The 23,679-nt window shown below is 33.3% G+C and overlaps 1 protein-coding gene across 2 annotated transcripts in view; it reads right to left on the reverse strand.

Moving 5' to 3' along the window:
• LOC111062648 (5'-3' exonuclease PLD3) overlaps positions 1–23,679 on the reverse strand; it is a 111,503-nt gene that overhangs the window by 25,614 nt on the left and 62,210 nt on the right. For both annotated transcript variants that reach the window (XM_039434444.1, XM_039434445.1), the window contains exons 4-8: positions 14,253–14,463; positions 11,855–11,989; positions 10,678–10,869; positions 9,474–9,605; positions 8,435–8,574 (exon numbers count right to left, since the gene is read on the reverse strand). In XM_039434444.1, the coding sequence (XP_039290378.1) occupies positions 8,435–8,574; positions 9,474–9,605; positions 10,678–10,869; positions 11,855–11,989; positions 14,253–14,463 (810 nt within the window). The remainder of the gene's footprint in view (positions 1–8,434; positions 8,575–9,473; positions 9,606–10,677; positions 10,870–11,854; positions 11,990–14,252; positions 14,464–23,679) is intronic.

A 23,679-nucleotide genomic window follows, 5' to 3' on the forward strand; every position in this document is an offset into this window, starting at 1 on the left:
TGACGGCGAGAAACAGGTGAGTTTGACGGCCATAGCAAAACAGTTTGATGTTCATAAATATCTACAATAAAAAAATATATATATAAATCGAAATGACTATGGTATACTTTTACATATTTCCTTTCAAAAGTCTTTGAATTTTAGATTAAAATTTATATACTGCCTATTCAATTTCTTTTGAATTAAAGTAAAAATATTTGAGTAAACAACTTATGTCCGCGCTCAGGGTTTTTCTTTGCGGATGCAATTTTCCTAAAAAATAATTGAAAACTTTTGTATATTGTAATGTAACAATGGATATAAATTTGATTTTGTTCAATACCAGAGGAGGCTTATCTTTTATTATAATTAAAATCTTTGTAAAAAGTAAATTCGCATGGCTTTTGTTTGCTTTTGTTGGAGTCCTTTGCGGGAAGGTCTCACCTCGCCTGAATATATAATTTAAGCCTTACGACTGTCATACTTCAGCCAGGACCGACAGTTTGACGTGCTCATCCGATAACACGGGAGTGGCCTGATTAAAAAACTTTTGGTAATGAGATGGTTTGAACCTGGGATCTCTATTTTACTAAACAAACATTCAAGAATGTCCTTCAAGCTCTGACACATGATTTCAGCTGGTTAAAATACAACATGATTTACAACTTTTACATCAACAAATTGATACGGTTGAGATATCAATGTGTGGTTTTCGACATTCATTTTCTCTTGGAACTCTCTATCAAAATGATATATCACATGACCAAATTCTCATTAAAATAAAAATAATTTGGATTCATATGAGAGACAAAGATGTTGAAGCGACAGAGTAATTTTTCATTTCAAATAGGACCCCCAATGAAACCTACAGTCAAAGTATTCTTGTAAAAGAAATATTTAGCTGTTTTTATATTTTCCACCAACTCTAAATAAAATTTTCGGGTTTTAAATATTAAAATATTCGTATTCGAGCGAGTTCTCCAACCCAGGGATTCACTAGTTTTAGAGACTATTTATAATTTAATGTCGGGGTACCGAGCTTCGCTCTGGAGTAAAAAAGCATAGAAGCATAGTTTATATTTATTTATTGATACACAGAACACAATTCTCTTAAATGTTGAGAAAGGACCAACAGGCACAGCCCAAAAACTGTTTCTTCCCCGAATTTTGATGTATACACTATAAATACGGTAGTCCAAAAAGTAGGTTATGTTCCATACACTTTTGAATTTGAGTCCAATTTTTAGTCCAAACATTTGAAAACAGAAAAGTTGGAATTTAAATTTTTTACAAACCAAATTGAATAACAAAATAACGCTCACTAATCCCTTGAAACTGTAAAATAATGATTATTTGAAAATTTTGATATAGGTATTTTAATTAAAATAGAAACCACTGTCATAACACTAGAAATAGAAGCCTACTTATCACGAACGTGGCTAGGAAGACAACATACCAACGACACTTCAACCACCTAGCACCAAAACTCCACAATTTACTTCCTGTACACATCACCATAATAGAAAACTCAAAATTTAAATGCGCCGTTAAAAACTGGATCACAACAACTGGAAGACATAATATAGAAAACATAATTTCGAACAATATGTGAGCTCACTTACCCAATGTATTTGCACCCCCACTCTAAATTTAATTGTATTACTACTACACCTGCTCTAGAATATGGGTTTCCCATAGTTGAGTAGGTTAATTTCCGAAAAAATGCAATTTATTTATATTTGTAGTAAATTTCATATATTGTATTTTTGAATATTATGTACATTTTATTGATTAGATTGTTTATTTGTATATTAATGGAAATAAAATTTATTTGTATTTGTAATTAAGAATGAGAGTAGCCGTCTAGTTGTCACCCCGACTACTCGACACCTGGTCATTTTGGCCATAGGCGACTACTTGTACCCTCCTAAAAATATATCATTGCCGTCAAGTTGTCCCCCCGACTACTTGACACCTAATGGACCAAAGGTGCCAACTAGTCATGACCGTAAACGACTACTTGACACCTCGCACCCTCACGACAGGGTGTCCCCCCGACTAGTTGTCACCTCCTTAGAAAGGAGACAAGTAGACGGGGATGGCTCACGTCTACATGACACCTTGCACGCGGGCGTCAAAGTGTCACCCTGACTACTTGTCACCTAAAGAGTTGGCACAACTTACACCCCCGCGGCGTAGGGAGGAGGGATCAAACAATTTTTATCACTGGTTATGATGTGGCAGGGGTGCCCACAAGGGGGGGGCATGGCGCAATTTGCGCCATCAACATTTTTGGGGGGGCATGATTTTTTTTTATATTTTATGTCAACATTTTGAACCATGGTTAAAAAATCAAAGTATTAAATAGAGATATCCTAATGTAGTTAATTTTTCCCACCTTTACAATGTTATATTTTGCTAAGTGTAACTCAATATGAAGCATAAGCACAATTGATAATATTTTTTATGCAGGAATTTTAGTAATTTTAAGCTTATGAGTTTGAAGGTAACTTTGACAAAAATAAATTACAACTTCATCATCCACTATTATTCTAAACACCTTTGCTTAATTTAAATTTTTAATGGTCCTGATGTGTTTGAGTTTCCTTGCTGTTGCAACCTAATTTTCATAAAAGCACAATGATAAGTTGAATTGTAATATACATATTAATCTAATAATTATTTTAATTTCGAAGGCGTTTCATGATGATATTAATTTGTCTGAAATGGGAATGCAATTATAAACAACATTGCCAACTCTAGTGAATTTGACAGAAGAAAAAACTTCTCTCGTCAAAAATTTGTGAAAAATATCAAATAAAACCAATTTCAATCTTTCAAATTCACACCCTATTTACTACCACATAGTAATCAAGTAATTATTGTAATACTTCATTACTTTTTTCTGTTTTGTATAATAGTCTAGTCAAATGGTCGTTTTTCAGGAAACAGCCCGAAAGAACTTTTTGCGTCGGTTCTATATGTATTTTGGGGTGCTGAATTCCAATCTGAAATTTGCTGATATGCCAGAGGGCGGCTTCACCCCCAAAACTCCCAAAAAACCCCAAAATTTCGGATTTTTTTCAAGTTTTCCATTTAATCTTGAGAACCTTTAACTTTTCGAGTGAAAGCATTCTCTAAAATATTGAAGATAATAAAATTTCCAATAAATTGAGTGGTCGTGCAGGACTCTACGATTTTTGATTCCGGATCTAAGAGTTTTCAAAAAAGGGGTATTTTTTAAGGGGGTTTCAAAATTATTCAAACCTACCACTTCTACCCTATACAACTAGGATCTTTATCTAGTAATGATAGAAAGCCACACGTGAATTAACAATATTAATTCTGAACAGAATTCCTTAGGTACCTGTTTTTGAATTTAGAAGAGGTGGGAGGGGGAATACACCCAAAAATAGAAAATCATGTCCTACAGCCAAAATTCAAATTTTCATTATAATACCTTTTCATGGCTTCCTAACAAAAAAGAAACATATTTTGGCTGAAATATCCTTACGAGAGTTATGTTCTATGAGAATCACTCCTTAGATTTCAGTATTTCCTAGTGGGGGGCACACATAAGGATACGTCCAGGATCAAAACTTCAATCACTTATAACTTTTGACTGAATGATCACATCTCCTCGTACTACAGCTCATTCATATCAGCTCGTCAAGGCGGTTAAAAATAATGTATCATCTCACTAAAATTTGTTAAAAAAATAGGAAATTCCTACTATAGTGTATTTTAGCCCATATTTCAGTGCATAGAAAAATGACCAATTTCTATATTCAAAACTGTGTGTCTCGGTAACTCAAAATGATACTTGGTCTTGATTTGAAGAAAAGAATCTCCTCTTTTATGTGAGGTGAATGATTTTTGTAAAAATATAATCGTGAAGTAAGATACGTTTGTTTAAAAAAAATCAAGAAATATGCGATATTTTTCTCATTTTCACAGTCTCGACAGTTTTTCGATATAAACAGTAATGCAAGTTCAATTTAAGGCAACTCAGCTTATAGAGCATGAAATTTTCTCTCATTTAAGACCAATCGAAAGTTTCTATCATGTATTGTACTCATTTTAGAGACTCTTTAATAACAGTAAAATCGCAAGAAAAATGAGAAAATACAGATCATTATTCAATTGGTTGTAACTTTTGAACGGTATTGAAAACAGAAGTATATTTCATGGGAGTGAAAAGAGGGGAAAATTCATCACAGCCTCGACCACTTTTTGGATTTTTTATCTGAAGTGTTCCACAAGATATGCAACGTTGCATATGCAAGGCTGTGAAAATGGGGGAAATATCACAAATTTCTCGCACATTCAAAGTTGCGTATCTTGTGGAACACTTCAGATATAAAATCCAAAAAGTAGTCCTGCGCGACTACTCAATTCATTGGAAATTTTATTATCTTTAATATTATATAGAGAATGCTTTTTCTCGAAAAATTCAAGGTTCTCGAGATTAAATGGAAAACTTGAAAAAAAATCCAAAATTTTGGGGGTGAAGTTGCCCTCTGGCGTGTCAGCAAATTTCAGATTAGAATTCAGCGCCCCAAAATATATATATAGAACCATAAAAAAAACTCTTTCGGGGCTGTTTCCTGAAAAACGACCATTTGACTGGACTATAAGTTGTTATCCTATTATATTAAGTGAGCAATTTATGTATATCTGTTCATATTTTTCTTTTTTATATCTGGTTATCTGGTTATTTATGTTCAATGGATCTCGGAAACGGCTCTAACGATTTTCACGAAATTCGGAATATAGTAGGTTTATGATATCAAAATTCGATTGCATCAGGTCTCATCCCTGAGAAAACTCCCTGAAGGACATGAAAAGGATAATTCATCCTTGGAAAAACAGATGATGATTTCGTCGTCTGTCGATAACAGAAGATGCGTGTGCCTGTGTGGGAGATCAGCTGTGTAATCAATTAGCTTACCGTATCTCCCAAGAAATTTTAATTGACTCGATCAAAATACAGTAATCTGATTTGTTGACATGAGATGGTATATATCATAATATTTAAAGTTAATCATTATTTTACAGTTCCAATTGATTAGTGAGTGTTATTTTGTTATTCAATTTGGTATGTAAACAATCTAAATTAGAACTTTTATGTTTTCAAATATTTGGACTGAAAATTTCACTTGAATTCAAGTGTATGAAACATAACCTACTTTTTGGAATATTTAATATTCCAACTATAAATTTTATAGTGAATAAATCAAAATTCGGGGAAGAAACAGTTTTGGGCTGTGCCTGTTAGTCCTTCCCCAATCATTTTAAAGAATTGAGTTCTGTTTATCAATGAATAAATAACGAGCAAAGCTCGGTGTCCCGATATTTGGTATTAATAGATAGAATTTATATAATGTACTTGTTCAGATGATATCTTTATTCCAAAAACCAAACCATTTAAAGATAAATTTTGTTCGACTTGTGTTATTTACTTCTGTAATGTTAAAAAGTAAATACTACCAACAAAACAACATCAGTGACAACCTATTCCAATTTATGATAAATATCGGGGCACCGAGCTCCGCTCTGGAGTACCTACAAAAGCATACAAAATTACAAAAGAAGAAATTATAATAAATATTCATAGTTCATACAGAAAGGTTCTATCTAATCACAGTGGATTGAGATTAATTCGCAGAGGAATGCAAAAATTTCTCTCACAAAAGCATGTTAAATTTTAATCCTGATTAATGTCACGTGAACTAAATCACAGAAGACCATCTCAAAAAGATAGCTTATCTGATTGGTTCTACTGGAATTAATCAGGATTAAAATTCAACCGGCTTATGTACTACTGCCACTAAGTACCTGATTGAATTAGGTACAAAAGTTCAACAGCTGAGTCATAATTTTGTCTCAGTCCCACACACATGCACTCGCTTACTCACTTCCATCATCAACAGACGACGAAATTATCAGCTATTTTTCCAAGGATGAATAAATTCTTTTAATGTCCTTCAGCAAGTTTCCCCAGGGATGAGACCTAGTGCAATCGAATTTTTATATTATAAACCTACTATGTTGTGAATTTCGTGAGAATCGTTAGAGCCGTTTTTGAGATCCGGTGAAATACAAACATATAAACATCTTAAAATTTGAACATCAAAACATCTAAACAGAAATTGCTCGTTTAGTAGTATAGGATTCAGAATACCTAAACTTGCCGACAGTATATATTGTATGAATAAAATCGTTCCAAATTTGTATGAATGTTTACCAAAATTGCTATGCAATATTCTTTTGCAATAAAGAATTATCAATGATATTATTATTCAACTTTTTATAAGTAACCTTAACATTTAAAAAGCAAAGCCTCCCTCACTTATATTTTAATATCCTATTAAAATATGTGTCATGTAGTTTTGCCTGATGTAATGTAGTTCTTTCTAGTCCTCCCGAACAAGAACGGGTGCACTGCTAGTCTCAAAAATAATATCAAAAAGATACTTTATTTCTATTTTAAAAGAGATAAGAAACGATGGTATATATTTTTACAATATTATGAAAGAAGTCCTCACAAGACCAAAGGTAAATAATGTCCTTTGGAAGATTAGAATGTAGAGGTGCGTACAGATATACGCGCCGCGAACATGAGCAATTCACTTTTAATCAGCTGATTATATCTGTATTTTTACAGAAACGGTAAGATACAGATATAAAAAGCTTGGCATCAGCTGATTAAAAGTGAATTGCTCATGTTTGTGGCGCGTATATCTGTACGCACCTTAAGATGTGAATTTTATTGTCATACACTGACTAATGTTAAAAACTAAAGGGTTGGGGATTGGGGTACTTTGGGGGGGGGACATTTCACTTGGATTGGGGGGGGCATTACACATGGATTGGGGGGGGGGCATGCGCCATTGCCCTTGGGGGGGCTGGGCACCCCTGTGATGTGGAATTGAATTCTAAGCACTTTTGGTTCAGTAACATTTTCCCGTCAAACGCGAAATATCGCGTTCGAGAGATATTCGCCGTCTTTGTTATTTTTAGGAAAAATTTTTTCAAGTTGGTTGAAACAGAAAAAAAAATTGATAATTAGCCCGTTTGATAACCGAACCAGATGTAGAACACCATTCTAAACACATTTTGTTCAGTTATATTTTCCCGTCAGACGCACCGTTTACTAGTAAATTGAGCCTAATGCTAGAACAGTCAAATTTTCATCCATCAATGAAATGGCAGATGAAGCTATCAGTCTGGTTATCAAATGAGGTATTACATGAAGTCTGGTAATTAATATATGAGGATAAATAATTATTTATATACACTTGTTTCTATACAGTATGTTTCTTACTTATTCTTGATTGCACCATGGTTGAAAAGGCTCACTCACAAAGACATGATGTTGAGAATATCTTATTATATCAAAATTAGGAATCTTAATGCCTTTTCATATAGAACGTGATAGTTAGGCTTCATTTTCCAACTTTCAAATGAAGAGCCAGCTGGAATGGAGGTGATTTCTTGTGGAGTGGAGTCGAGGGGATAGGTTGACGTGACCGTAGACGACTACTTGTACCCTCGTTAAAATATACCATTGCCGTCAAGTTGTCACCACGACTACTTGACACCTACTGGATCGGAGGTGCCAACTAGTCATGACCGTAAACGACAACTTGACGCCTCGCATCCTCGCGACAGAGTGTCCCACCGACTAGTTATCACCTCCTCAGAAAGGATACAACTAGACGGGGATGGCTCACGTCTACTTGTCCCCTAAAAACCGGTTTTAAAAGGGGACAAGTAGTCGGGGTGGCACCTAGTCGCTTACCCAAGAATGATATACTATGTTTGCTGCAATATGTGTTAATATATACATAAGAAAATAATGGATCTTGAATAAAATCACATCGTTGATCATGTCAACAAATCAGATATGTTGATCAAGTCGATCAGTTTCGTGCCAGATAACACTTCTCGTGAGATCAATTGATTGATTGCAATTCTGCAATAGTTCAACTGCTGAACATAATTCTGTCTCACTCCCACACAGGCACTCACATCTTCCATTATCGACAGCCGACGAAATTATCAGCTGTTTTTCCAAGGATAAATAATTATTATCCTTTTAATGTCCTTCAGCGAGTTTTCCCAGGAATGAGACCATGTGCAATCGAGTATTTATAACAAGAACCTCCTATATTGCAAATTTCATCAAAATCGTTAGAGCCGTTTTCGAGATCCGTTGGACATACATAAATAAACACATACATACAGAAATAGCTCGCTTAATATAATAGGATACTACCGCTAGCTTGAGCGAGTAAGATTAATTATTTACTTACAGTGAGAAGTGTCACGTGAATTGACAAATATATTGCAATAGAAGTTTATTTATTTATTTATCAAGTACTGTCATGGTAAGTTATTAAATATTTCGTTTTTGGTAGCCTAAGGTTACTTGAAGGATAGTGTTACTTACTTGGGATGTTGAGAGTAGATGGTCAATGGAAAGTAATCCATTACAGCTATAAATATGAACTTCCTCGCTTTGCTTATCACATCCAGGACTGCAGAAATGTCTGACGTACGACCATTCGGACAGAATTTCGGCGGTGAACTCTAAAAAATAAGAAAAATAACACATGATAAAAATGATCAACAGAGTTATATAATCAATAGAATCAATCTTTATCAATGAATATAATAAGAGATAGTGGCATAATCTACATTTTTATTTGGACTGTAGCATAAATTTGAAAAGGTACAGTTTTGGGCATAAGCATGTTGAACCTTCTCAAATAATATAACTGTATATGATTGAATAAACAGTTGATATCAAGTAACTTAGTAGTAATGGAAACTTAAATACAAAAATCTTTTTCAATCTTTATAACTTGACATTCCAATGAGTATTTGTTTTCAAAAGTTCTAAATAGGTTTGAAACTTAAAACTTATAACCTATTTTAAAACCTTATATTCTGAATTAGTAATGAAGCCGAAAATAGCTCATATTCTTATAATATATTAAAAAGGTATGGTTAACTAAAATAGATTAATACACGATATTTTTCAATTACTTCCCCAGACAGCACTTTGCCATGGGCTAAAAATGCGTACAAATATTTGCTTTGTATAGTGTATTTTCATGAAGTAATTGAATAAAGACAATTTTTTCAATTGCTTTCTGTAAAGAACGAATAAGTAAAGCTCATTCATAAAATTATTGTATGATCATGTGAAACATCAGCAAAAAACTAAGCTTCTGAAAAACATTGCGTTTTAAGAATGGAAGATATAATATTTCACCAATATTTACATGGAATTCTTACTTTTCTCCAAAGAATACTAAAATTGAAACACAATAAATATTGGACATGATATACTTATTATAGCAGAGTCGCATGAAGTGAGAGGAAAGGTTTAAAGCATACAAAATGTTAATTGGAATGCTTTAAAACACCTTGAAAATATCAAGTTCTTATTGAGAAAGATATTGCAAAGATATGACTCAACTAACCGATGCATAAATACCAATGCTAGAGGAGTTGATAGTCATAGGCAGTGGAGTAGCTTTATTGAAAGTGGTCGTCACATTATCCGGAAATTGGCTGGGAACAACTGCATTGGGAAGACCAAGCATCCAATAAACCTAAAAAAGAAACAAACAACACTGTAAAATTAGAATATACTATAACTGAGATCAAATAAATTTTGGTGAAGACCGAGAATAGCGATATTAAATTCGTACAATTCTGAATGGGAATAGTAATGGATCAACGATGATTCATATTTAAGGCTGTGCAAAGGCTAAAAATAAACGTTTTACTCGTGATATTTTTCAAAGTTTTTTGATTTGTATATCATCAAGCTATCAAAATGAAAAAGTTTTCTCAGGAAAACATTTTTTCTCATCATTAATATTTGAGATATGAGCGCCTAAAGTTTAAATTTTTGGGACAGAACATTTCAAGAGATAAATCCATGAGATTCAGAGGATAGATTCTTCATGGTATTGTTGATCTAGTAAAACAAACATTTTCTGAAAAAATAAATTTTTAAGATAGTTATTCAATTTACTAAAAAAAAACAAAAAAAAACTTTCAGTTGAGTTATTTTTGGTAAATTGAATAGCTATCTTAAAAATTGATATTTTCAGAAAATGTTTATTTTACTAGATCAACAATACCATTAAGGATCCATCCTCTGAATCTAATGGATTTATATTGTACCGAATTCGAAATGTACTGTCCCAAAATTCAAACTTCAGTCGCTCATATCTCAAAAAGTGATGATCGAAAAAAAAATTTTCCTGAGAAAACTTTTTCTTTTTGATAGCTTGATGATATACAAATCGAAAAACTTGGAAAAATATCACGAGTAGAAAGTTTATTTTTAGCCTTTGCACAGACTTAATTACTTGATCCTTTATAAACAGATCATTTTTTACTTTAATACAGTAGTACAGACTCTTGAAATTAATTCAAAGAAACTAGAGTCTGTGAGTCAAATTCTTCATTTACAGATTCATTGCCTAGTATTAGTATTTTAGTGAAATGTGAAGATTTCTAAATTTAAAACATAGTTCTACAGAAATTATGTGTAATGTGAGATCAGGCCAATTAGGATATTCGAAAAATTTCAACGAAATTAATTAAGTTTTAAGAAATCACTTTTATTCTGCAGATGACATGCTCAGAATACTTGAAGTCAGGTGTACTCACATCAAATATTTTTGCAATGTCATTGACCAGACACGAGCAGTTCTTGATGTAGATGCCCATTTCTTTGACTTGTGTGAGAGAACGCCAGTCCAGGTTAGCACTGCCAACATAAGCTGATTTGCGGTCAGCAATCCATAGTTTTGTATGCAGAATGCCTGCTCCGACTAGTTTTCGGAAGTTCAAACTTCTTACCTGTGAATTGGGAAATGAATAACTGTACTGTATGGTGATGCAATAGATCAAGTATATTTCGATCAAATTTATTATAATCATACAATGAATTCATCTCCGTAAAATATAACACAGATGATTGAGGTGAATATAAAATATAACACTATGTGTATTCAAGACGTTGAAGATTTTATATAATTCTGATGTACTATCGCAGCCAAATTTATAAATTATCATTTGTTGCTCTCAATTAAGTATCAACGGGAATTTTATGAAATACATAAATATTACATTTCTCGGCTTTATTATAGTTTGTACTAATATTGAAGTTTTAGTATGAAATTACGTTTATATATCAACAATTGAATAAATGGATAGTAACAAATGCACTTTACATTGTTCATCTATGCATTTCAAATAATAAATAGGATTTCATATGAACATAGAAACAGGAAAGATGTAGTTTTGGGCTCGGCCTGTTGTCTTCTCCTGATATTTTATATGATTGGTTTATGTATTAATAAATTAATAAATAGATGTATTACTAGTAGATAGTCATAAGAATGGATAATTGACCGAGCGAAGTGAGGTCTAAGATTCAAGTCGACGGTTTGGCATTTCTCTTAATGTTTAAATGTTTATATGTTGCGCATTTACGGCGAAACGCGGTAATAGATTTTCATGAAATTTGACAGGTATGTTCCTTTTTCAATTGCGCGTCGACGTATATACAAGGTTTTTGGAAATTTTTCATTTCAAGGATAATATAAAAGGAAAAAGGAGCCTCATTCATACACCAATATTAGAGTAAAAATCAGACTATAAAATTATTCATCATAAATCAGCTGAGAAGTGATTACACAGATGTGTGGAGAAGCCAGTCTATTGCTGTATTTCCATAAGGTCTATAGTTTCAATCAGGTACTTGTGAATGAGAATACTGCGTGAGGTCTACTGTTCACAGAACTACTAGTAAATATTTTATCAAGTACGAAAAATAACAAACCTGAGCTGCACCCATTGAAGCAAGATATTCAGTGTCATAGTTTGGATGGCGAGCGGCTGGTAAGTCCTGAGCTATTTTTATCGTCAGCTTCCTTTCTGTACCTGCTTCTAGAAGACCTTTGAATATTTTCTCACCCTGCAAATATTAAGATTGCAATATTTTAAAACATATCGAAAGATTCATATTGTTTTTCTAATTCTCTCTTTGCTTACAAAAGGAATTGCATATATGCTACAAATGAATTACATTATGTTACTAAGTGGATTACATATGTACAGTGAATTGTAGATTAATAATTACATGAATCATCTCTTTTTCTTTTAAGTTTTTAAATTATTATGAATTCATTCTAGTTTTTCTGCTCTCTTAGTATTTCACTCTTAGTACTTCTTCTTTTCGGATTGAAATTTTATTTTTTTCTAGTTTTTCATACATTCCATATGTTTCTTTTTTCTTTATTATATTTTTTCTATTTTCGACTGAATCTCAAGCCACTAATTATAGCCGACTGATTACTCGTTGCCATCGCTCAAACTACTTAGTTTTGCTGGTAACGCCAATGATAATATTATAATCGATTTTTAAATGGAAAATATTTTAATTTTAAGTTTTTGTAATGTATTGTATATGAAATTTTTTATATTTTTCACATTTGTAAAGTTTGTTTAATGATTTTGGCAATAAATATTTCTTTATATTCTTTCTTTTTTTAAAAATTCACAAATAAAAACTTGTATATCAGATTTTAGAAGGGGAAAACTCACAAATTTTGTAACATAACTTTTGTAACTTATTGTTTATTGTTTTTGAAGGGACGGATTCAAGGATCCAAAGGTTCAAGGAACCCCACACGTCAACCAAAGCTTGTGTTCCCAAGTAGTATGTTAGTTAGGCAAACCAATACCTGTGTCCTTTACAAGAACCAGGAGTTTTTCCCTATACTAACCCCATTCATCACCTGGTTGCTTGTCGCAATCCAGTGTGATATGCTTGGCAGTCTCTTCAGACTGATTAGTCCTCGTGACCTACGTGAGTTGCAATCCTGGCCTTCTTTGAAGGTCCTTCAGCTGAGGAAGGGGTGGCCAAGTTTCCTCTGGGGCGCCCGGCCACCCCTGACTCAGACTCTTGACCCACATTTGTGCCTGGAGTTTCACCCATCTCTGGTCTCTTGGGTTTCTTCTTTTCACCCCTCCGAAACTCTGCAGGGTCAAAAGCCTCACCTCTCCCAAGAAGTTTTGCCTGAATGGCCGCCCTTCTTTGAGCAGTGGTGAGTTTTGGCTTCTCCACCCACAAACTCGTGACCTACGTGAGTTCCACTCCTGGCTTTTTTGTAGGTCCTTCCGCTGAAGGAGGGGTCTAGGGCACCTAGTCACCCTCGACTCAGCCTCTTGACCTACATTTGTGGCTGGAGTTTCACCCATCTCTTGTCTCTTGGGTTTTTATCTTTGCCCCTCCGAAACTGCCCTGATGGGGCAGATCGCGTGGATTTGAAGGCAAGGCAACTTCTGGAGTTGCCTTGGGGTCCCTTTAGTCGCCTCCTACATCAAGCAGGGATACTGTGGGTGAATTCTGGTTTTCAACACATTCTTGAGTGCGATGTTCGACTTGAAGCTCCCCCAACCTACAGGGGGCTTTGTAACTTGACTAGTCAGTTATTATCTACCTGGAGGGTTTAATAAATCTGTTACAGAATAAACAACTACGCAAATGTATGTTGGGATTCTCCACTTGGACAAAATTGTGAATAGCGGATATTTCATTTTGAGCTGTGTATTGTAGTATTGATATAATTCACAAACAGTTATTCTCTAAAAATCATTTCCTAAAAAGAAAATTTACTTTTTAGAAAAGTTATGAAGAAAATACTATTGAAACAATAATTTAATTTCCCCTATTCATTTAAATTAATTGTGAATGAAGAAATGGAATTTTAGAGCTGCATAAATTGCGTTATGTCTCATTAAAATAAATCTATCACTCAAACTTGTGGCAATCACTTGAAATAACAATAAATTTGAATTATTGATACTTGTAAACATCACTACCGTTTACTTGCCAAGCATACTTGCATACTTGCCGCATACTTGTTGTGATGCCAAGTATAGTAGAAAATGATCTCAACTGTAGACAGCAGTAGAATAACGATTGTCAAATGTTATCATTTTTTTCGTTACAATATTAGTGAAAAATTGTAATTTCTAGAACAAATCTCTACAACTCTCCAAGAGTCTCAATGAGACTAATTGTTAATGAATAATTGTTACAGTACACACATTTTTGAAAATCTCAAGACAGAGCTAACAGGAAAGGATTGTAGGTTTCAAAATTTTACAGACAAATAAGATTACTGAGCCTTCTAATTATATTGAGTAGTCGAGGTTGGCAAGGACTCTTTTACCTCATCGGATCCGGGATACTTGAGTTGCCGCCGCATACCCACGCTCTGCGGCACCACATCACTGTCACGCAACGTCCAATAGGAAGAGGCGATTTCGATGCTACTGGTCGCCTCGGCGAGCATGCTCGACCACACCGCAAACGTCGACGGGAATCGAGTCGATCCGTTGCGATAGCTCATGCCCTGCGGGATCGATTCCACCAACGAGAATCTATTAATCAAAAATATAAAATTAGATCACAGATTATTTAGATTTATAATGACATTTTCTAGCTAAAGTTGTCTATGGGATATGTATGTAGGTTCAAAGTGGTTTGATGTTTATCAAGCCTGATCAACAATGATACGGAAGTCAATTCTAAAAGGCAAGCTATCACTTTTTTAATGAATTTGGATATTAATTGTAATGTTTGTGTGTCCAACATAGTTGATTGATTGATTACTTTATTTATGTAGAATACAATATAATTATACTGGCTTATACACTTATATACAATAGCTTACAATACAGCAAAATTATAGATGAATTTACGTAGTATAGACTAAGAAAATAATTATTGAACTTTCTCTCTTTCTTGAAGGATAAGCCGTGGAATTGCCAACCTTGCTTTGCTAATCAGCGATCATCGAGAATGTCGGACGACTCTACACCAGTCAAAAACAACAAACCTTCGAGCAACGACACTCTAACCCCAAATGAACTGATTGAGAGGTTAATGAACGACTTCAGGAGGGACTGGGATAGTAAACAGGAAAAGCTCGACAGCTGTTTGGAGGAAATGAAGAGTATGATGAGCTTCGGAGAGCAAAAGCGGGTAGAGTTGAGCAATATTGTCTCAAAACAAAATGAAATCATCGACCGTCAACAATGCATCATCGACTCACTCAAGGCAGAACTTAAGCTCGCTCAGTGCCGTCTCCAGACTGCCGAGGAAAGAATAGACGAATTGGAGCAGTATTCGCGACGAAATACTATCGAAATCCACGGAATACCTGAAACGCAGAACGAGGATATAATGGTAGCAGTAGCGGAGGTGGGGAAAGCGATTGGCTTCGATATATCTTCGGACATGATAGACGCATGTCACCGTTTGAAGCAATTCAGGGATCGAACTGGAAATAAACCGACACCCTCCTCTATTGTGGTGAAATTCGTGATGCGTCGTGACGCTGATAGCATGATGGAGCAGAGAAAGAAACATGGTATGATAAGGAGACACATGATTCGAGGGTTGGAGGGACAGGATCCTGTTTTTATCAACCGTAGTCTTACCGCGGAGAGAAAAAAGTTGCTTAAGCAACATTAGTACTAGTTTTGATATAATTATCTTGACTGAGACATGGCTTGATAATTCATTTGGTTTTCATTATAATAATATTGATGGATATACTCCTATAAATCAGGGTAATAAGTTTACTAATTGTGTGTTTTTGTAAAAAATGAGATTGAGTTTAGTAGAATTGAAATAGAAATCAGCATGACAAACTTAATAGCTTTGAATATCCCGATTGATAATAAGCTTTATAAAATATTAGCACTTTACCGATCACCGTCGCTTGACATTAATGAATTCCTTATCAGCTTGGATTCCTATCTTCAATCAGAGAAGGCAATACTTCCTTACATATAACACTTACTTCAAATACTGATCACAACTCTCCCAATAGCAACTCTTTAAAGAAAATCGACTATCAGACGCTAATAAATTATTTATGTAATGAAGATTGGGACTGTGTAAGAATTACTGATTCAAATAACATTGATGGAATGGTGGACACATTTATCGAAAAACTAACTTCCTATATAGATAGGCACACTGAAACAATTAATTTACCACATAGGAAAAGACCTCTTAAAAAGTGGATTACTCCTAGCATGGTCAGTGCCATGAGAAAAAGAGACAAAATGTCCAAAAAACTGAAAAATCAACCTTTCAATGCAACTCTAAAGGAACAATATAAGGAATACAGGAATACATTAAATAATATTATCAAAACCACTAAAATTGAATACTTTAGAAATAAATTTCACCTGTCCCGAGGTAACACAAAAAAAACATGGGATAATATTAGAGAGATACTTGAAATAAGGAAGAAATTCATTGAACCAAGTATAGATCCAGAAATATTTAATCAATATTTTGTTGATATGGGTAAAAATTACGTTAATGTCCTGAATGAGAATATAATAAATAAAAACCCTCCGAAACCTCTATCTCCTCCCCCTGTTAATAGTTTTTTTGTTCATCCCACAAATGCATCTGAAATTGCTAATACTATAAAACCTTAAAAAGCGAAGGATCTCCGGGCATAGATGGGTTTATTGGTCTCTGTCTTAAAAGAATATCTGCTTTTATAGTAAAACCACTTGAAATAATAATAAATACTACTTGCTTTTGTACTGGATATTTTCCTAAGCGCTTTAAAACTGCTAAAATTACATTAATTCACAAGGCAGGGGACAAATCAAATCCAGCTAATTATAGGCCCATTTGTCTTCTTAGTAATTTTGCTAAAATAATGGAAAAGATACTAAAAACGAGATTGACAAGTTTTCTAAATAAAAATAACTTTATTGGTGCTAATCAGTTTGGTTTCCAGGCAGGAAGGTCAACCAAGGATGCGGCTGTGTTATTAACAGATCTAGTCAACAACAATGTCAATAATGGTGTAAAGACCTTGGCAATATTTCTTGACTTGGCTAAGGCATTCGATACCATACCTCATGAAACTTTGATTAATAAGCTGGATGGATGTGGTATACGTGGTTTGCCTGAAAAATTGATTACTAACTACCTGGAGGATAGAACACAAACCATGACCATTAATAATAAAACCGATACACGGGACTTGACTAAGTTTGGTTTACCTCAAGGAACAGTCCTTTCTCCCTTATTGTTTCTGATATAATTAAATGATCTTTTAAAATTGAATATGCCAAATTCCACAAAAATATCATTTGCTGATGATACCGCATTGATTTTCACAGGTTAGTCATGAAGGGAAGTTTATAATAATGCGAATAGAGGCTTGGCATTGGCTAAGGAATGGTTTGATGAGCATACGCTCACTTTAAACCTGAATAAAACAAAATACATTGATTTTTCTCCAACAAGGACGGGTGAGCCACCATCTGTACTAAACATAAAGATGCATATCCATACAGTAGACTCCGTTACATGCACTGATATATGACAAGCAATAGAAAAAGTAGAATCTATAAAATACTTGGGGGATATTAGTTGATAACCACTTGAAATGGAATTTTTACTTAAACTACCTAGTATCAAAATTGAAATACCTGCCATTTGTATTTCATAAGATAAATTCAACAAATGTCATGAACATCATAAGAACAATCTATCATGCTTATGCACATTCTCTATTCCAGTATGGTATAGAAATTTGGGGATGCACTTTTGACACTCACTTCAATAGGATATTTGTTTTGCAAAAGCATATAATCAGGGCAGCCCTTGGAAGACCTAGATTGTATCCCAGCAGGAATTTGTTTATTCAGTTTGGAGTACCAACAATAAGGCAAGTCTTTGTCAAGAGCATAATTCTCCATATCAATAAAAAATAGAAAAAGCCTTACGTTTAATGCCAACCCACACAATTTACGCCCAACAGTGAACAACTTATATAATAGATCATTTTTTAGATTGACAGTCAATAAACATCAGCTTCAGTATTTCATGGAATTCTTTGCAAATAAAATCCAAAATCATTTTATTACCAGTCCTTTCTCAAAAAAAAAAAAAACTGAAAAATGAAACTGATAAATGGGTGAGAGCAAACATCTATTTCAATATTACTTGATTGCTTTTTTGTTGTCAATGTTCTTTCTATTCTTTATATTATCTAATTCTCTATTATATTGTCTTCATTCTATTTTTGTTAATTTTGTTTAATAAAAACTTAACTTTATCAACTTGTACTCTTTTGTTCTTGTACATGTTCTGACGTTATTTTTGTGAATAACGAATTGCCTAGCTTGGCTGCAGTCGGTAAAGCATGAGTGCAAAAATACATAAGTCTGGTTGTGGTTTTTAGAATACAACTTAGATAAAGTTCTTATAAGTTTGCTCAGGAGCTCCCGTAGCTTACTGCTCTTGGACAATTTATATAAATCTTTGGAATGTATTATTTCCAGAGATTTAATTATCAATGCAATATATTGCTGAGTAAACCAGCTTATTCTATTAATAATAAAATCGGATGGTAACTTTCTTGATAATTCAATATTGATAATTCGATAAATGAATATGAGATTGGTCATGCATGGAATTGGTGAATCAAATAAAGGATACACCATAAAAAATTTGATACATATATTGTACAAGTAAATATCAAAAAACCAAATAAATATGGGAACATATAGAGCAACAAGCACACACAATAAATATAGGAAACAAATATATCAAAAATAAAATATCACAGATTGGCTCACTACTTTTTAGCTCTTTAGCACGAAACGTTACCATGTGCTTTAATTCATTAATAATATGCATTTATTTTCATGCAGCTTAGGTATCGACTTGCTGCTGCTTGTCGATTTAAAACATCTCACTGTATATCTTCTTTCCAAAAATCATAAAAATAATCAATTGATAAATCATAACTTATAAATATATAAATATCTATAGATCTCAGTATATTTCTCAATATGATGTATATATCTCAGGGCTTATGGTTCGGCCTCTGATGGAAGTAGATAAATCAATTTATCCAGTGAACAAGAGCTACATTATATCTTTACAAATTGTTAAATAAGATCAATGATTGAGTGAGCATATGTATATTATAAGATTAAAATTGAATATTCCTTTAATCTGTGCACCGTTGGATATGTAAATTTGATACAACTCTTATCTAATAAAATATATTTCTTGTACCTTCTTAAGACTTGCACAAGTTTTATAATAATTTTTAATATTTATAACCTTTCCGATGAGCTAGCTTTTTATATTTGTTTCACTCGAAGCACTGAGGGCACCCTAACTTTATATATTTCGATAATCTATCACTCACGTGCTGAATTTTTAAAAGATGTTGGCGGCGATCCAAATTTCCTGGTCATCCTGGATTTTTGTTGGCCGAAATCGTCTTCTCCAAGGGAATAAATAAATGTTTAAATGACTTTTGCTTTAATGCAGCATCACTAAGTCTTATGAAAAATTAATCAATGAATTTAAACTTCAAGTAGGTCTTTCAAAAGTACAATTTAATAAAGGGTCTTGTGCTCTACAAATTTTAGTGTTGTTCCATAGTGGCGTCTGGCAGGCAAGTGGGCAGGTTCTACTCTTATTTCTACAATTTCATTTCCGACTTACAAATTTACATATATTTAAGTAATTCACTACTACGCCATTAAAAGGATCAAATAGTCCGTGCCAATCTGCTAAATTATTACCTATATCTTAGGTATAATATTTTATACTTTCTCGGACCATATCCGATACATAAACTGAGTAGTGATAATTTATAAATTCTTATCATTTATAGAAATATTTATATATACATTTGAATCGGCTCTCTATTGCCGCCCATCGATTACTGCAATTTGATTGGTTCATGCAAATTCATTAATGTATCCATGTGCCTAGGAATATCCTCCTTCCTTAATATTCTAATTTATTTTTATTTGGTGGTTTATGTATATTCATTACAGATAAAAGATTTTTTAGAATTTATAAGTTGTTTCTCCCTCTACAACAATTAGCCATTTGCTTTCCAAAGTCCTCTAGTTGAATACCATTTGTTTACAATAAATTTTTGCCAAGGTGTCTGGCTAGATTTCACATTATGCGACTTGATCGATTATTAGGTCGCTGATCAGTAGGTATTTTAAGCCTAACCTCAAATTTTCCAATACTTTATATAATATAATAAGTAGAAAATAAAATTCTTTTCTATTCGGCTGTTCTAATTTTAGCCATGGTACCCGTTATTATCTAATCGTTCAATTGTTGTTATCGCATTTGGCGATAATAGAATAGCTGTTTTACTTCAGACCTATAAAATTCTTCCAAATAGGGATTTTGCTTGCCTATCAAATTTCAATATGTTACAATGTACACAATATTATATAATTACTTTAATTGAACTCACTACTGGCGCTCAAGTGTTACTTTTGCCAGTAGAGCCAAAATTTTATTATTATTATTATTATTAATAGTTCCCTAATTTTTATTCACCATAGCGGGGGGCTACTTTGTGTCTGCTGGGGTGACTTTGTATGCAGGACAATTTTTCTTGTTTTAAATGCTACCGCCATAATTCTTTATACTATCGGTCTACCAGCCTACCAAAGCTAATCTATATTCATAGCCACCTCTAATACAAGGCCCCAGCCTACGATATTGCAACGTCGCAGTGTAGGCGAATGTAGAATCTAATACATGATTGGTGAAAAAGATCAGCTGGTATTTTTTAAAATCTTTTTCACCAATCATGTATTAGATTCTAGGCCTATGCTGCGACGTTGCAATATCGTAGGCCGTGGCCTTGTATTAGAGGTGGCTATGATATATTCCAAACCAGAAATAGAGTAAACCAGCTAACATATTTTTGATCCAGGAGGCTCTCATAAAAAAGTTGGTTTGAGGTTAATTTTGAAAACTTTTTGAATAATTTAATTTCTACTTTTTCATTCCCATTCAACTTAGTAAGTTCAACACACTGGTTTCTACCTATGAAATATGATTCAAAACATTCTAGTTCCATCCCACTTCTACCCACAGTTTCTAATAATGTTTTATTTATTATATATTTATAATAATGTTATATGGAATATAAATTAGCCTATAGGTATTCAACCCAAAAGTTTTCCTCAATAATTCTAAAAAAGTTTGATATCTGTTTTATTGTTCATGAAACTTCTTCCTATTATCCTCATTTTCTTCATCACACTTATTTCTGATATCCACTAATAAACTACTCTAGTTAGGCTTATACTTGATAGGTAACACTCTTTTTTTCGTTATAACCCATCACATAAAATTTATTATATTCCAAAGTACAATATGATTTACAACATTTTCATTTCTAAATAAATCTTTAGTTGAATAAATTGAATTAACATTTTGGTGGAGAATTAGTGGGAAGGATATTATTTTGAATATTCTTTCCGAAAAATGGACATTGATATGTCCAAAACTCCGCCAATTTATGTAGATGCATAACAATATTATCTATAGTTATTCAAAATTGCTTTTTTCATATCATATACAGTTGAATTTATTGAATTGAATTTATTTTTATTTGCCAAAAACAACATACAAAAAAGCTTTACAAAAAATAAATATACGCTCCTGCACTTAACTAAAATGGTATGTATTTTGGGATGGAACTAGAATGTTTTGAATCAATTTTTAGAGGTAGAAACCAGTGTGTTGAACTTACTAAGTTGAATGGGAATGAAAAAGTAGAAATTAAATCCAAACAATATAAGGTCCTGGCTGGCGTACCTCAAAGTTCTATTTTAGGTGTCTTACTATTTCAGTTGTATGTGATCAATTACCAAAAGAGTTAGAATATTATCAAGCTTTGCTGTTTGCTGATGACACTTCGCTTATCTTCAACAATTCTATATTAGATGATTAATGCTTTCACCGGAGTCCTGACAATTTACAATTAATAGTAAAAATGTCAATTTCTGCAATTCAAAAGCAAATACAATTCAATAGAGGATAGAACAATAAACGTGTTTGTAGAGGAAAATGTATTGGACCAAGAAGAGATAGTAGCGTTTTTCGGAGTTGTATTGGACAGGAAATTAACATGACATCCTTGCATTAAGAAGATATGTAATAAAATTTCATCCAAGATATTCATTGTATTGCGATAAATACATTGTATTGCGACAGCTTGCTGGGGTAAATGATAAAAAAATACTGTTGACTGTTTATCATGGTCTTATACTATCACATATTAGGTATGCTATTTTAGTATGGGGTAATTCATCTAAACTAAATTTATACAGAGTGTTTAAGTTTCGAGAGAAGGGACTCTGGTGTATAGAGGAAGTGGATAGAAACCACATTCTTGTAGGCCTTTATTTAAAAAACTTGAATTTTTACCATCTTTGTATATATAAGTTATAATGTACCTTCATGGAAACGAGTGGTGTGAACCAAAATTTTAAATATACATGAGTATAATCACAGCCACCTCTACTACTGAAAAATTAGAGGAGGCTATGGTAAAATACACGAAACAGAGCAGATTATCATATGACTCACAATAGTCGGTTATTTGAACAAAAACCAAATTATATTGGAAGGGAAATTATAAACCGGTTACCACAACTCCTTAAAAGTAACGATGTTTTTTGAAGATCTTCAAAAAACATTTGAAAAAATACTTAGTTGATAGAGTATTTTATAGTGTAAAAGAATTCCTTTCAAACCAAGACTAGGTTTGATTTACTTAATGTTGAATTATGTAACTTAGTGTTAATTATGTAAAATAATTGACCTGACTTCTCTTACTGGAGTCCTCAGGATGTAATCTTAAGAAAAATGCTATCATAAAATGTGTAGCAAGTTTGAAAAATTAACATGAAAAAATAACAAGGGCTGTTTGGAAGATATTTCTTGTATCAATTTCACCTTGAGAATTCACACGCGTAAAGCTGTAGGTCCACTCATCTCTCATCATCCGACTCATTACCTTTGCACAAGCCTGGAGCTCATATGAGCAACACCCTCAAAAAAAAAGTCTGGTTGCCTGTAAAGTCGGTATACGGGCGAAAGTTTTACGTGACAACGACTTAGAGTGGTAAAATAATATTAATGTTAATATTCATTCGTATAGTAGGAAGAAGGATGAAGTAATAATAACAATTTAAAACATTTATTTATACAAAGAATTATATTTAAAACATCTATTTATACAAAGAATCTCGCACTGAATTTCATATTCGTGGCGCAAGTAGTGGCACAGTCGCAAGAGATTGCTTGCGGCGCCTGCGCAGGTTGACAGCTCCGTTTCACTCTCTCTCCAGGTGAATGCTTCGGGTCGCTGCTGGTTTCTCGCCACTGCTCCTATTCGTGCTCTTTCCAGACGACCGTGAACCGAAACGAACGCTCTCACTCGCTCTCATTGTGAGCGCATAACGTGGGAACGTAACGCAGTTTCTTGAAGTGTCACCCAGCAAACCAATTTATAAGACGTTGTCACGTCAAAAAAAAACAATACTCTCTACTTCATGGAATGGACTCTTGATACTATGAATAATTTATAAATCTGGATATATAATATCTGAAGAAGAATTCTTAATGTAAGTCCGATAATAATTCTTATGTGATATTACATTGTCAATCTTAATCATTGCAATTTCATTAAGAAATTCGATAGATTGTTGACGATGATATCGGCATTGAAAATATCAATGTATAAAAACTTACTCAATACTGTTGCC

This window comes from Nilaparvata lugens, chromosome 8 (genome assembly GCF_014356525.2).
Source record: "Nilaparvata lugens isolate BPH chromosome 8, ASM1435652v1, whole genome shotgun sequence".
NCBI classification, from domain to species: Eukaryota; Metazoa; Arthropoda; class Insecta; order Hemiptera; family Delphacidae; genus Nilaparvata; species Nilaparvata lugens.